Source organism: Bombina bombina, chromosome 5, assembly GCF_027579735.1.
Source record: "Bombina bombina isolate aBomBom1 chromosome 5, aBomBom1.pri, whole genome shotgun sequence".
Lineage (NCBI taxonomy): Eukaryota > Metazoa > Chordata > Amphibia > Anura > Bombinatoridae > Bombina > Bombina bombina.
This window is the reverse complement of record NC_069503.1, coordinates 964,753,398-964,767,695: the sequence shown is the minus strand read 5'-3', so window position 1 is coordinate 964,767,695 and position 14,298 is coordinate 964,753,398. Positions and strand designations below refer to the sequence as shown.

The 14,298-nt window shown below is 35.6% G+C and overlaps 1 protein-coding gene across 1 annotated transcript in view; it reads left to right on the top strand.

Moving 5' to 3' along the window:
- Window positions 1–4,126, top strand: part of LOC128659580 (b(0,+)-type amino acid transporter 1) — an 87,109-nt gene extending 82,983 nt beyond the window's left edge. The window contains exon 4 of the mRNA XM_053713170.1: window positions 3,468–4,126. Within this exon, the coding sequence (XP_053569145.1) occupies window positions 3,468–3,713 (246 nt within the window). The 3' untranslated portion in view covers window positions 3,714–4,126. The remainder of the gene's footprint in view (window positions 1–3,467) is intronic.
- Window positions 4,127–14,298: the final 10,172 nt, after the last annotated feature.

Sequence of the window (14,298 nt, the reverse complement as noted above, 5' to 3'; positions counted from 1 at the left end):
GGGTGGTGGGTTGTAATGTTGGGGGGGGGTATTGTATGTGTTTTTTTTACAGGCAAAAGAGCTGAATTCTTTGGGGCATGCCCCGCAAAGGGCCCTGTTCAGGGCTGGTGAGGTAAAAGAGCTTTGAACTTTTTTAATTTAGAATAGGGTAGGGCATTTTTTTATTTTGGGGGGCTTTGTTATTTTATTAGGGGGCTTAGAGTAGGTGTAATTAGTTTAAAATTGTTGTAATATTTTTCTAATGTTTGTAAATATTTTTTTATTTTTTGTAACTTAGTTCTTTTTTATTTTTTGTACTTTAGTTAGTTTATTTCATTGTATTTATTTGTAGATATTGTATTTAATTAATTTATTGATAGTGTAGTGTTAGCTTTAATTGTAGATAATTGTAAGTATTTTATTTAATTAATTTATTGATCGTGTAGTGTTAGGTTTAATTGTAACTTAGGTTAGGATTTATTTTACAGGTAATTTTGTAATTATTTTAACTATTTTAGCTATTAAATAATTCTTAACTATTTAATAGCTATTGTACCTGGTTAAAATAAATACAAAGTTACCTGTAAAATAAATATAAATCCTAAAATAGCTATAATATAATTATAATTTATATTGTAGCTATATTATGGTTTATTTTACAGGTAAGTATTTAGCTTTAAATAGGAATAATTTATTTAATAAGAGTTAATTTATTTCGTTAGATTTAAATTATATTTAATTTAGGGGGGTGTTAGTGTTAGGGTTAGACTTAGCTTTAGGGGTTAATCCATTTATTACAGTAGCGGCGAGATTCGGTCGGCAGATTAGGGGTTAATAATTGAAGTTAGGTGTCGGCGATGTTAGGGAGGGCAGATTAGGGGTTAATACTATTTATTATAGGGTTATTGAGGCGGGAGTGAGGCGGATTAGGGGTTAATAACTTTATTATAGTAGCGGTGCGGTCCGCTTGGCAGATTAGGGGTTAATAAGTGTAGGCAGGTGGAGGCGACGTTGAGGGGGGCAGATTAGGGGTTAAAAAATATAATATAGGGGTCGGTGGTGTTAGGGGCAGCAGATTAGGGGTACATAAGGATAACGTAGGTGGCGGCGCTTTGCGGTCGGCAGATTAGGGGTTAATTATTGTAGGTAGCTGGCGGCGACGTTGTGGGGGGCAGGTTAGGGGTTAATAAATATAATATAGGGGTCAGCGGTGTTAGGGGCAGCAGATTAGGGGTACATAAGTATAACGTAGGTGGCGGTCGGAAGATTAGGGGTTAAAAAAATTTAATCGAGTGGCGGCGATGTGGGGGGACCTCAGTTTAGGGGTACATAGGTAGTTTATGGGTGTTAGTGTACTTTAGAGCACAGTAGTTAAGAGCTTTATAAACCGGCGTTAGCCCAGAAAGCTCTTAACTACTGACTTTTTTCTGCGGCTGGAGTTTTGTCGTCAGATTTCTAACGCTCACTTCAGCCACGACTCTAAATACCGGCGTTAGAAAGATCCCATTGAAAAGATAGGATATGCAAATGACGTAAGGGGATCTGCGGTATGGAAAAGTCGCGGCTGGAAAGTGAGCGTTAGACCCTTAAATGACTGACTCTAAATACCGGCGGTAGCCCAAAACCAGCGTTAGGAGCCTCTAACGCTGGTTTTGACGGCTACCGCCCAACTCTACTGTATATTTTGTAAAATACAGTACAAAATATGTTTATTTAACCCTTTCACTGCTGGGAATTTCCGAGAGAAAAACTTGACCAAAGCACCAGAAACTTTTTTTAGCATTTTTGCTATCTCTCTATTTAAATAGAAATAGATCCTTTGTTTTTTTTTATTCACCTATGAGAACTATATATATATATTTTAAAGTAGACTACCCAAGGTATTGATCTAGGCATATTTTGGTATGCTTGATGCCACTATTTGCTCACCAAATATGATCATATTAAAAAAATAACATTTTAGCAAACTTAATTTTGTCACTGAAATGATTTACACGTTACTACTACAGTCATATGACAAATTGTTGTAAAAGCTTTTCTAGGACCCCCTTTGTTCAGAAATAGCAGACATGAATGGCTTTGCCATTGGTTTTGGCAATTAGAAGCTAAACATTGTAATCAAAATTCAAATATATCTCCCACAAATGTTTATATAAAATAATTGTGACTGAAAACTAAGCTTGTTTCATTCTATTTAGATAGCCCAGAATGTCTCTATAATACGTATATACGGTATATTGACATACTGACCTTGCAACATTCTACAAAGAGATTTCTTAGTCAAGATTAAAATCCCATTTACCTCTGTCCATAATTGACCAAATAAAAGGAGACCAGGAAATTAATTCACCTAAGTTTTTAAGGAGTATACATTTGAACTGCTTTTGATTTCTAAAACGTTATAACTCATGCTAACAAAATTACAGTTTTTAATGATTTAAAACATATCTTTTTTTATACAGATCTTTTATAATACATGGTTTGATTGCTGGTATACCAAATACATTTGCAAAAATTACGTCATTGTCCCTTTATATTAACTGATAAAGGCTGATACACCTATGGATACAGCTTTTAGCCCAATAAAAAAGATTTTTATTTAAAGGGGCATAAAACTCAAATTTTTTCTTTCATGATTCAGATAGAGCATGCAATTTTAAACAACTTTCTAATTGACTTATTTTATCTAATTTGTCTTGTGCTCTTGGTATCCCTTATTAAAATGGTTATCTAAGTAACCTGCTGATTGGCGGCTGCACATATATGCCTCATGTTATTGGCTCTTCCAATGAATTCAGCTAGTTCCCAGTAGTGCATTGCTGCTCCTTCAACCAAGGATACCAAGATAATGAAGCAAATTAGAAAATAGAAGTAAATTGAAAACGTATTTAAATCAGTATGCGCTGATCTAAATCATAAAAGAAAAAATGTGGGTTTCATGTCCCTTTAAGTTATGCAGCATGGAAAATAAAAGTGTCATTTAAATGGACAGTAAAGTCAAAATTAAACTTTCAGGATTCAGACAGGGCCTGCAATAAAGCAAAACAAGCCCTCCCCCAAAAAAGATAACAAATGTCAAATTCACTTCTAATACCAAATTAGCTTTGTTCTTTTTGGTATCTTTTGTGTAAGAATAAACCTTGGTAGGGTCATAGGACCTCAGGCACGTGTCTGTAGGAGCAGTGTTTGCAACGGTTGTAGCTATGTTATACATAAACACTGGTACCATAGAGAGTAAAGACGTGCACTCCCCTGAGCTTCCATAACTCTACTTAGTTTTACTCATTAACAAAGGACACCATGAGAACTTTGGAGAGTTGTTTAAGATTGGACACTGTTTGAACTGCGAGTTTAATTTTGATTTTACTGTCCCTTTAATAAAAGTAAAACTATTTTATTATTAATGAATCTGTTATTTTATAAAGGACGTGTACTGTGAAACTTATTGATATGCACCTGTAATACTAATTTATTTTTTTATTTTGCAGGTCTTCCTTCCAATTGCTTTTATTGTTGTTGCAGTTTCTGTTTTTCTGGTTTTAGCACCAATAATACAATCTCCAAAAGTACAATATATCTACACTTTGCTGTTTATGTTAAGCAGTTTGCTTATCTATATTCCCTTTGTGCATTTCAAATTACATTTTGCATGTTTTGATAAGATCACCTGTTATTTACAGCTTTTGCTGGAGGTATCACCCACTGATATATTTGATGATGATAAAACACTATAAAAAAAAAGTAAGCATCATTTACATAAGCACTTACAAATCTGAAACACCAACAATTGCTGAAACATAAACTATTGCATGCATTTAAAGGGAAAATCAAGTCAAAATTAAACTTTCATGATTCAGATAGAGCATGCAATTTTAAACAACTTTCCAATTTACTTTTTGAGTCATAAGCTCCTACTGAGCATGTGCAAAAAGACACAAAATATATGTACAGTATATGAATTTGTGATTGGCTGATGTCTGTCACATGATGCAGCAGGAGTGGAAACAGACATAACTGAAATTTGTACTCATTTGAAGTTCAGACTAAGTGCTATTGCATTGTCTTGTTATCATGCATTTGATGATTATGCAAATTAACTGTATTTACTGGTCCTTTAAAAATAAAATTACTTTTAAAGATATTTTGTGAGTATTCTTTTATTTATAGAGAGCAGATAAACTTCAGTTCCATCCCTTTTCCTGGAGTGTTTTTGTTTCTGAAGTTTTGTGTGCATACTGCAAACAAGGAGAATATGGTCAGTGGTTTTTGGATATTAACCCCTTAATGACCACAGCACTTTTCCATTTTCTGTCCATTTGGGACCAAGGCTATTTTTACATTTTTGCAGTGTTTGTGTTTAGCTGTAATTTTCCTCTTACTCTTTTACTGTACCCACACATATTATATACCGTTTTTCTCGCCATTAAATGGACTTTCTAAAGATACCATTATTTTCATCATATCTTATCATTTACTATAAAAGAAAATATAAAATATGAGGAAAAAATGGAAAAAAACACACTTTTTCTAACTTTGTCCCCCAAAATCTGTTACACATCTACAACCACCAAAAAACACCCATGCTAAATAATTTCTAAATTTTGTCCAGAGTTTAGAAATACCCAATGTTTACACGTTCTTTGCTTTTTTTTGCAAGTTATAGGGCAATAAATATAAGTAGCACTTTGCTATTTCCAAACCACTTTTTTTCAAAATGAGCGCTAGTTACATTGGAACCCTGATATCTGTCAGGAATACCTGAATATCCCTTGAAATGTATATATTTTTTTTAGAAGACATCCCAAAGTATTGATCTAGGCCCATTTTGGTATATTTCATGCCACCATTTCACCACCAAATGCGATCAAATAAAAAAAATTGTTCACTTTTTCACAAATTTTTTCACAAACTTTAGGATTCTCACTGAAATTATTTACAAACAGCTTGTGCAATTATGGCATAAATGGTTGTAAATTTTTCTCTGGAATCCCCTTTGTTCAGAAATAGCAGACATATATGGCTTTGACGTTGCTTTTTGGTAATTAGAAGGCCGCTAAATGCCACTGCGCACCATGCGTGTATTATGCACAGGGAAGGGGTTAATAAGGGAGCATGTAGGGAGCTTTTTGGGGTAATTTTAGCTTTAGTGTAGTGTAGTAGACAACCCAAAGTATTGATCTACGCCCATTTTGGTATATTTCATGCCACCATTTCACCGCCAAATGCGATCAAATAAAGAAAAACGTTAAATTTTTCAAAATTTTAGATTTCTCACTGAAATCATTTACAAACATTTTGTGCAATTATGGCACAAATGGTTGTAAATGCTTCTCTGGGGTCTCCTTTGTTCAAAAATAGCAGACATATATGGATTTGGTGTTGCTTTTTGGTAATTAGAAGGCCGCTAAATGCCACTGCGCACAACACGTGAATTATGCCCAGCAATGAAGGGGTTAATTAGGTAGGAGTATGGAGTTTGCAGGGTTAATTTTAGCTTTAGTGTAGAGATCAGCTTCCCACCTGACACATCAGACCCCCTGATCAACTCTCGATACCAGCGGTGCTTACGGACGCGGCCAGCTTCAAAAACGTGCTCGTGCACGATTCCCCCATAGAAAACAATGGGGCTGTTTGAGCTGAAAAAAAACCTAACACCTGCGAAAAAGCCGCGTTCAGCTCCTAACGCAGCCCCATTGTTTTCTATGGGGAAACACTTCCTACGTCTGCACCTAACACCCTAACATGTACCCCGAGTCTACACACCCCTAACCTTACACTTATTAACCTCTAATCTGCCGCCCCCGCTATCGCTGACACCTGCATATTTTTTTTAACCCCTAATCTGCCGCTCCGTAAACCGCCGCTACTTACATTATCCCTATGTACCCCTAATCTGCTGCCCCTAACACCGCCGACCCCTATATTATATTAATTAACCCCTAATCTGCCCCCCACAACGTCGCCTCCACCTGCCTACACTTATTAACTCCTAATCTTCCGACCGGACCGCGCCGCTATTATAATAAAGTTATTAACCCCTAATCCGCCTCACTCCCGCCTCAATAACCCTATAATAAATAGTATTAACCCCTAATCTGCCCTCCCTAACATCGCCGACACCTAACTTCAAACATTAACCCCTAATCTGCCGACTGGAGCTCACCGCTATTCTAATAAATGTATTAACCCCTAAAGCTAATTCTAACCCTAACCCTAACACCCCCCTAAATTTAATATAATTTTTATCTAACGAAATAAATTAACTATTATTAAATAACTTATTCCTATTTAAAGCTAAATACTTACCTGTAAAATAAACCCTAATATAGCTACAATATAAATTATAATTATATTATAGCTATTTTAGGATTAATATTTATTTTACAGGCAACTTTGTAATTATATTAACCAGGTACAATAGCTATTAAATAGTTAATAACTATTTAATAGTTACGTAGTTAAAATAATTACAAAATTACCTGTAAAATAAATCCTAACCTAAGTTACAATTAAACCTAACACCACACTATCAATAAATTATTAAATACAATACCTACAAATAACTACAATTAAATAGGATTCTATCAGCCAATCGGAATTAAGGTAGGAAAATTCTGATTGGCTGATGGAATCAGCCAATCAGAATCAAGTTCAATCCGATTGGCTGATCCAATCGGCCAATCAGATTGAGCTCGCATTCTATTGGCTGATCGGAACAGCCAATAGAATGCAAGCTCAATCTGATTGGCTGATTGGATCAACCAATCGGATTGAACTTGATTCTGATTGGCTGATTCCATCAGCCAATCAGAATATTCCTACCTTAATTCCGATTGGCTGATAGAATCCTATCAGCCAATCGGAATTCGAGGGACGCCATCTTGGATGACATCATTTAAAGGAACCGTCATTCAGCGAGTAGGCGTCGGTTGAAGAGGTTGGATCCGCGTCGGTTGGAAAGAAGATGGCTCCGCTCCGCTCCAGAAGAAAGAAGATTGAAGATGCGGCTTGATAGAAGACTTCATCCCGATGATGGACTTCCGACTTCAGCCCGATGATGGAGTTCTTCAGCCGCCGCTTGGATCCAGACTTCAGCCCGAGGATGGACGTCACTCTTCAGCCCCTTGGGCTTGGATCAACACTTCCGAGGCTTGGATCAAGACTTCCGAGGACCGATCGGTGAACCTGGTATGGTGAAGATAAGGTAGGAAGATCTTCAGGGGCTTAGTGTTAGGTTTATTTAAGGGGGGTTTGGGTTAGATTAGGGGTATGTGGGTGGTGGGTTGTAATGTTGGGGGGGGTATTGTATGTGTTTTTTTTACAGGCAAAAGAGCTGAATTCTTTGGGGCATGCCCCGCAAAGGGCCCTGTTCAGGGCTGGTGAGGTAAAAGAGCTTTGAACTTTTTTAATTTAGAATAGGGTAGGGCATTTTTTTATTTTGGGGGGCTTTGTTATTTTATTAGGGGGCTTAGAGTAGGTGTAATTAGTTTAAAATTGTTGTAATATTTTTCTAATGTTTGTAAATATTTTTTTATTTTTTGTAACTTAGTTCTTTTTTATTTTTTGTACTTTAGTTAGTTTATTTCATTGTATTTATTTGTAGATATTGTATTTAATTAATTTATTGATAGTGTAGTGTTAGCTTTAATTGTAGATAATTGTAAGTATTTTATTTAATTAATTTATTGATCGTGTAGTGTTAGGTTTAATTGTAACTTAGGTTAGGATTTATTTTACAGGTAATTTTGTATCTATTTTAACTATTTTAGCTATTAAATAATTCTTAACTATTTAATAGCTATTGTACCTGGTTAAAATAAATACAAAGTTACCTGTAAAATAAATATAAATCCTAAAATAGCTATAATATAATTATAATTTATATTGTAGCTATATTATGGTTTATTTTACAGGTAAGTATTTAGCTTTAAATAGGAATAATTTATTTAATAAGAGTTAATTTATTTCGTTAGATTTAAATTATATTTAACTTAGGGGGGTGTTAGTGTTAGGGTTAGACTTAGCTTTAGGGGTTAATCCATTTATTACAGTAGCGGCGAGATTCGGTCGGCAGATTAGGGGTTAATAATTGAAGTTAGGTGTCGGCGATGTTAGGGAGGGCAGATTAGGGGTTAATACTATTTATTATAGGGTTATTGAGGCGGGAGTGAGGCGGATTAGGGGTTAATAACTTTATTATAGTAGCGGTGCGGTCCGCTTGGCAGATTAGGGGTTAATAAGTGTAGGCAGGTGGAGGCGACGTTGAGGGGGGCAGATTAGGGGTTAAAAAATATAATATAGGGGTCGGTGGTGTTAGGGGCAGCAGATTAGGGGTACATAAGGATAACGTAGGTGGCGGCGCTTTGCGGTCGGCAGATTAGGGGTTAATTATTGTAGGTAGCTGGCGGCGACGTTGTGGGGGGCAGGTTAGGGGTTAATAAATATAATATAGGGGTCAGCGGTGTTAGGGGCAGCAGATTAGGGGTACATAAGTATAACGTAGGTGGCGGTCGGCAGATTAGGGGTTAAAAAAATTTAATCGAGTGGCGGCGATGTGGGGGGACCTCAGTTTAGGGGTACATAGGTAGTTTATGGGTGTTAGTGTACTTTAGAGCACAGTAGTTAAGAGCTTTATAAACCGGCGTTAGCCCAGAAAGCTCTTAACTACTGACTTTTTTCTGCGTCAGATTTCTAACGCTCACTTCAGCCACGACTCTAAATACCGGCGTTAGAAAGATCCCATTGAAAAGATAGGATATGCAAATGACGTAAGGGGATCTGCGGTATGGAAAAGTCGCGGCTGGAAAGTGAGCGTTAGACCCTTAAATGACTGACTCTAAATACCGGCGGTAGCCCAAAACCAGCGTTAGGAGCCTCTAACGCTGGTTTTGACGGCTACCGCCCAACTCTACTGTATATTTTGTAAAATACAGTACAAAATATGTTTATTTAACCCTTTCACTGCTGGGAATTTCCGAGAGAAAAACTTGACCAAAGCACCAGAAACTTTTTTTAGCATTTTTGCTATCTCTCTATTTAAATAGAAATAGATCCTTTGTTTTTTTTTATTCACCTATGAGAACTATATATATATATTTTAAAGCAGACTACCCAAGGTATTGATCTAGGCATATTTTGGTATGCTTGATGCCACTATTTGCTCACCAAATATGATCATATTAAAAAAATAACATTTTAGCAAACTTAATTTTGTCACTGAAATGATTTACACGTTACTACTACAGTCATATGACAAATTGTTGTAAAAGCTTTTCTAGGACCCCCTTTGTTCAGAAATAGCAGACATGAATGGCTTTGCCATTGGTTTTGGCAATTAGAAGCTAAACATTGTAATCAAAATTCAAATATATCTCCCACAAATGTTTATATAAAATAATTGTGACTGAAAACTAAGCTTGTTTCATTCTATTTAGATAGCCCAGAATGTCTCTATAATACGTATATACGGTATATTGACATTCTGACCTTGCAACATTCTACAAAGAGATTTCTTAGTCAAGATTAAAATCCCATTTACCTCTGTCCATAATTGACCAAATAAAAGGAGACCAGGAAAATTAATTCACCTAAGTTTTTAAGGAGTATACATTTGAACTGCTTTTGATTTCTAAAACGTTATAACTCATGCTAACAAAATTACAGTTTTTAATGATTTAAAACATATCTTTTTTTATACAGATCTTTTATAATACATGGTTTGATTGCTGGTATACCAAATACATTTGCAAAAATTACGTCATTGTCCCTTTATATTAACTGATAAAGGCTGATACACCTATGGATACAGCTTTTAGCCCAATAAAAAAGATTTTTATTTAAAGGGGCATAAAACTCAAATTTTTTCTTTCATGATTCAGATAGAGCATGCAATTTTAAACAACTTTCTAATTGACTTATTTTATCTAATTTGTCTTGTGCTCTTGGTATCCCTTATTAAAATGGTTATCTAAGTAACCTGCTGATTGGCGGCTGCACATATATGCCTCATGTTATTGGCTCTTCCAATGAATTCAGCTAGTTCCCAGTAGTGCATTGCTGCTCCTTCAACCAAGGATACCAAGATAATGAAGCAAATTAGAAAATAGAAGTAAATTGAAAACGTATTTAAATCAGTATGCGCTGATCTAAATCATAAAAGAAAAAATGTGGGTTTCATGTCCCTTTAAGTTATGCAGCATGGAAAATAAAAGTGTCATTTAAATGGACAGTAAAGTCAAAATTAAACTTTCAGGATTCAGACAGGGCCTGCAATAAAGCAAAACAAGCCCTCCCCCAAAAAAGATAACAAATGTCAAATTCACTTCTAATACCAAATTAGCTTTGTTCTTTTTGGTATCTTTTGTGGAAGAATAAACCTTGGTAGGGTCATAGGACCTCAGGCACGTGTCTGTAGGAGCAGTGTTTGCAACGGTTGTAGCTATGTTATACATAAACACTGGTACCATAGAGAGTAAAGACGTGCACTCCCCTGAGCTTCCATAACTCTACTTAGTTTTACTCATTAACAAAGGACACCATGAGAACTTTGGAGAGTTGTTTAAGATTGGACACTGTTTGAACTGCGAGTTTAATTTTGATTTTACTGTCCCTTTAATAAAAGTAAAACTATTTTATTATTAATGAATCTGTTATTTTATAAAGGACGTGTACTGTGAAACTTATTGATATGCACCTGTAATACTAATTTATTTTTTTATTTTGCAGGTCTTCCTTCCAATTGCTTTTATTGTTGTTGCAGTTTCTGTTTTTCTGGTTTTAGCACCAATAATACAATCTCCAAAAGTACAATATATCTACACTTTGCTGTTTATGTTAAGCAGTTTGCTTATCTATATTCCCTTTGTGCATTTCAAATTACATTTTGCATGTTTTGATAAGATCACCTGTTATTTACAGCTTTTGCTGGAGGTATCACCCACTGATATATTTGATGATGATAAAACACTATAAAAAAAAAGTAAGCATCATTTACATAAGCACTTACAAATCTGAAACACCAACAATTGCTGAAACATAAACTATTGCATGCATTTAAAGGGAAAATCAAGTCAAAATTAAACTTTCATGATTCAGATAGAGCATGCAATTTTAAACAACTTTCCAATTTACTTTTTGAGTCATAAGCTCCTACTGAGCATGTGCAAAAAGACACAAAATATATGTACAGTATATGAATTTGTGATTGGCTGATGTCTGTCACATGATGCAGCAGGAGTGGAAACAGACATAACTGAAATTTGTACTCATTTGAAGTTCAGACTAAGTGCTATTGCATTGTCTTGTTATCATGCATTTGATGATTATGCAAATTAACTGTATTTACTGGTCCTTTAAAAATAAAATTACTTTTAAAGATATTTTGTGAGTATTCTTTTATTTATAGAGAGCAGATAAACTTCAGTTCCATCCCTTTTCCTGGAGTGTTTTTGTTTCTGAAGTTTTGTGTGCATACTGCAAACAAGGAGAATATGGTCAGTGGTTTTTGGATATTAACCCCTTAATGACCACAGCACTTTTCCATTTTCTGTCCATTTGGGACCAAGGCTATTTTTACATTTTTGCAGTGTTTGTGTTTAGCTGTAATTTTCCTCTTACTCTTTTACTGTACCCACACATATTATATACCGTTTTTCTCGCCATTAAATGGACTTTCTAAAGATACCATTATTTTCATCATATCTTATCATTTACTATAAAAGAAAATATAAAATATGAGGAAAAAATGGAAAAAAACACACTTTTTCTAACTTTGTCCCCCAAAATCTGTTACACATCTACAACCACCAAAAAACACCCATGCTAAATAATTTCTAAATTTTGTCCAGAGTTTAGAAATACCCAATGTTTACACGTTCTTTGCTTTTTTTTGCAAGTTATAGGGCAATAAATATAAGTAGCACTTTGCTATTTCCAAACCACTTTTTTTCAAAATGAGCGCTAGTTACATTGGAACCCTGATATCTGTCAGGAATACCTGAATATCCCTTGACATGTATATATTTTTTTTTAGAAGACATCCCAAAGTATTGATCTAGGCCCATTTTGGTATATTTCATGCCACCATTTCACCACCAAATGCGATCAAATAAAAAAAATTGTTCACTTTTTCACAAATTTTTTCACAAACTTTAGGATTCTCACTGAAATTATTTACAAACAGCTTGTGCAATTATGGCATAAATGGTTGTAAATTTTTCTCTGGAATCCCCTTTGTTCAGAAATAGCAGACATATATGGCTTTGACGTTGCTTTTTGGTAATTAGAAGGTCGCTAAATGCCACTGCGCACCATGCGTGTATTATGCACAGGGAAGGGGTTAATAAGGGAGCATGTAGGGAGCTTTTTGGGGTAATTTTAGCTTTAGTGTAGTGTAGTAGACAAACCAAAGTATTGATCTACGCCCATTTTGGTATATTTCATGCCACCATTTCACCGCCAAATGCGATCAAATAAAGAAAAACGTTAAATTTTTCAAAATTTTAGATTTCTCACTGAAATCATTTACAAACATTTTGTGCAATTATGGCACAAATGGTTGTAAATGCTTCTCTGGGGTCTCCTTTGTTCAAAAATAGCAGACATATATGGATTTGGTGTTGCTTTTTGGTAATTAGAAGGCCGCTAAATGCCACTGCGCACAACACGTGAATTATGCCCAGCAATGAAGGGGTTAATTAGGTAGCTTGTATGGAGTTTGCAGGGTTAATTTTAGCTTTAGTGTAGAGATCAGCTTCCCACCTGACACATCAGACCCCCTGATCAACTCTCGATACCAGCGGTGCTTACGGACGCGGCCAGCTTCAAAAACGTGCTCGTGCACGATTCCCCCATAGAAAACAATGGGGCTATTTGAGCTGAAAAAAAACCTAACACCTGCGAAAAAGCCGCGTTCAGCTCCTAACGCAGCCCCATTGTTTTCTATGGGGAAACACTTCCTACGTCTGCACCTAACACCCTAACATGTACCCCGAGTCTACACACCCCTAACCTTACACTTATTAACCTCTAATCTGCCGCCCCCGCTATCGCTGACACCTGCATATTTTTTTTAACCCCTAATCTGCCGCTCCGTAAACCGCCGCTACTTACATTATCCCTATGTACCCCTAATCTGCTGCCCCTAACACCGCCGACCCCTATATTATATTAATTAACCCCTAATCTGCCCCCCACAACGTCGCCTCCACCTGCCTACACTTATTAACTCCTAATCTTCCGACCGGACAGCGCCGCTATTATAATAAAGTTATTAACCCCTAATCCGCCTCACTCCCGCCTCAATAACCCTATAATAAATAGTATTAACCCCTAATCTGCCCTCCCTAACATCGCCGACACCTAACTTCAAACATTAACCCCTAATCTGCCGACTGGAGCTCACCGCTATTCTAATAAATGTATTAACCCCTAAAGCTAATTCTAACCCTAACCCTAACACCCCCCTAAATTAAATATAATTTTTATCTAACGAAATAAATTAACTATTATTAAATAACTTATTCCTATTTAAAGCTAAATACTTACCTGTAAAATAAACCCTAATATAGCTACAATATAAATTATAATTATATTATAGCTATTTTAGGATTAATATTTATTTTACAGGCAACTTTGTAATTATATTAACCAGGTACAATAGCTATTAAATAGTTAATAACTATTTAATAGTTACGTAGTTAAAATAATTACAAAATTACCTGTAAAATAAATCCTAACCTAAGTTACAATTAAACCTAACACCACACTATCAATAAATTATTTAAATACAATACCTACAAATAACTACAATTAAATAAACTAACTAAAGTACAAAAAATAAAAAAGAACTAAGTTACAAAAAATAAAAAAATATTTACAAACATTAGAAAAATATTACAACAATTTTAAACTAATTACACCTACTCTAAGCCCCCTAATAAAATATCAAAGCCCCCCAAAATAAAAAAAATGCCCTACCCTATTCTAAATTAAAAAAGTTCAAAGCTCTTTTACCTTACCAGCCCTGAACAGGGCCCTTTGCGGGGCATGCCCCAAAGAATTCAGCTCTTTTGCCTGTAAAAAAAACACATACAATACCCACCCCCCAACATTACAACCCACCACCCACATACCCCTAATCTAACCCAAACCCCCCTTAAATAAACCTAACACTAAGCCCCTGAAGATCTTCCTACCTTATCTTCACCATACCAGGTTCACCGATCCGTCCACGGAAGTCTTGATCCAAGCCTCGGAAGTGTTGATCCAAGCCCAAGCGGGGGGCTGAAGAGTGACGTCCATCCTCGGGCTGAAGTCTGG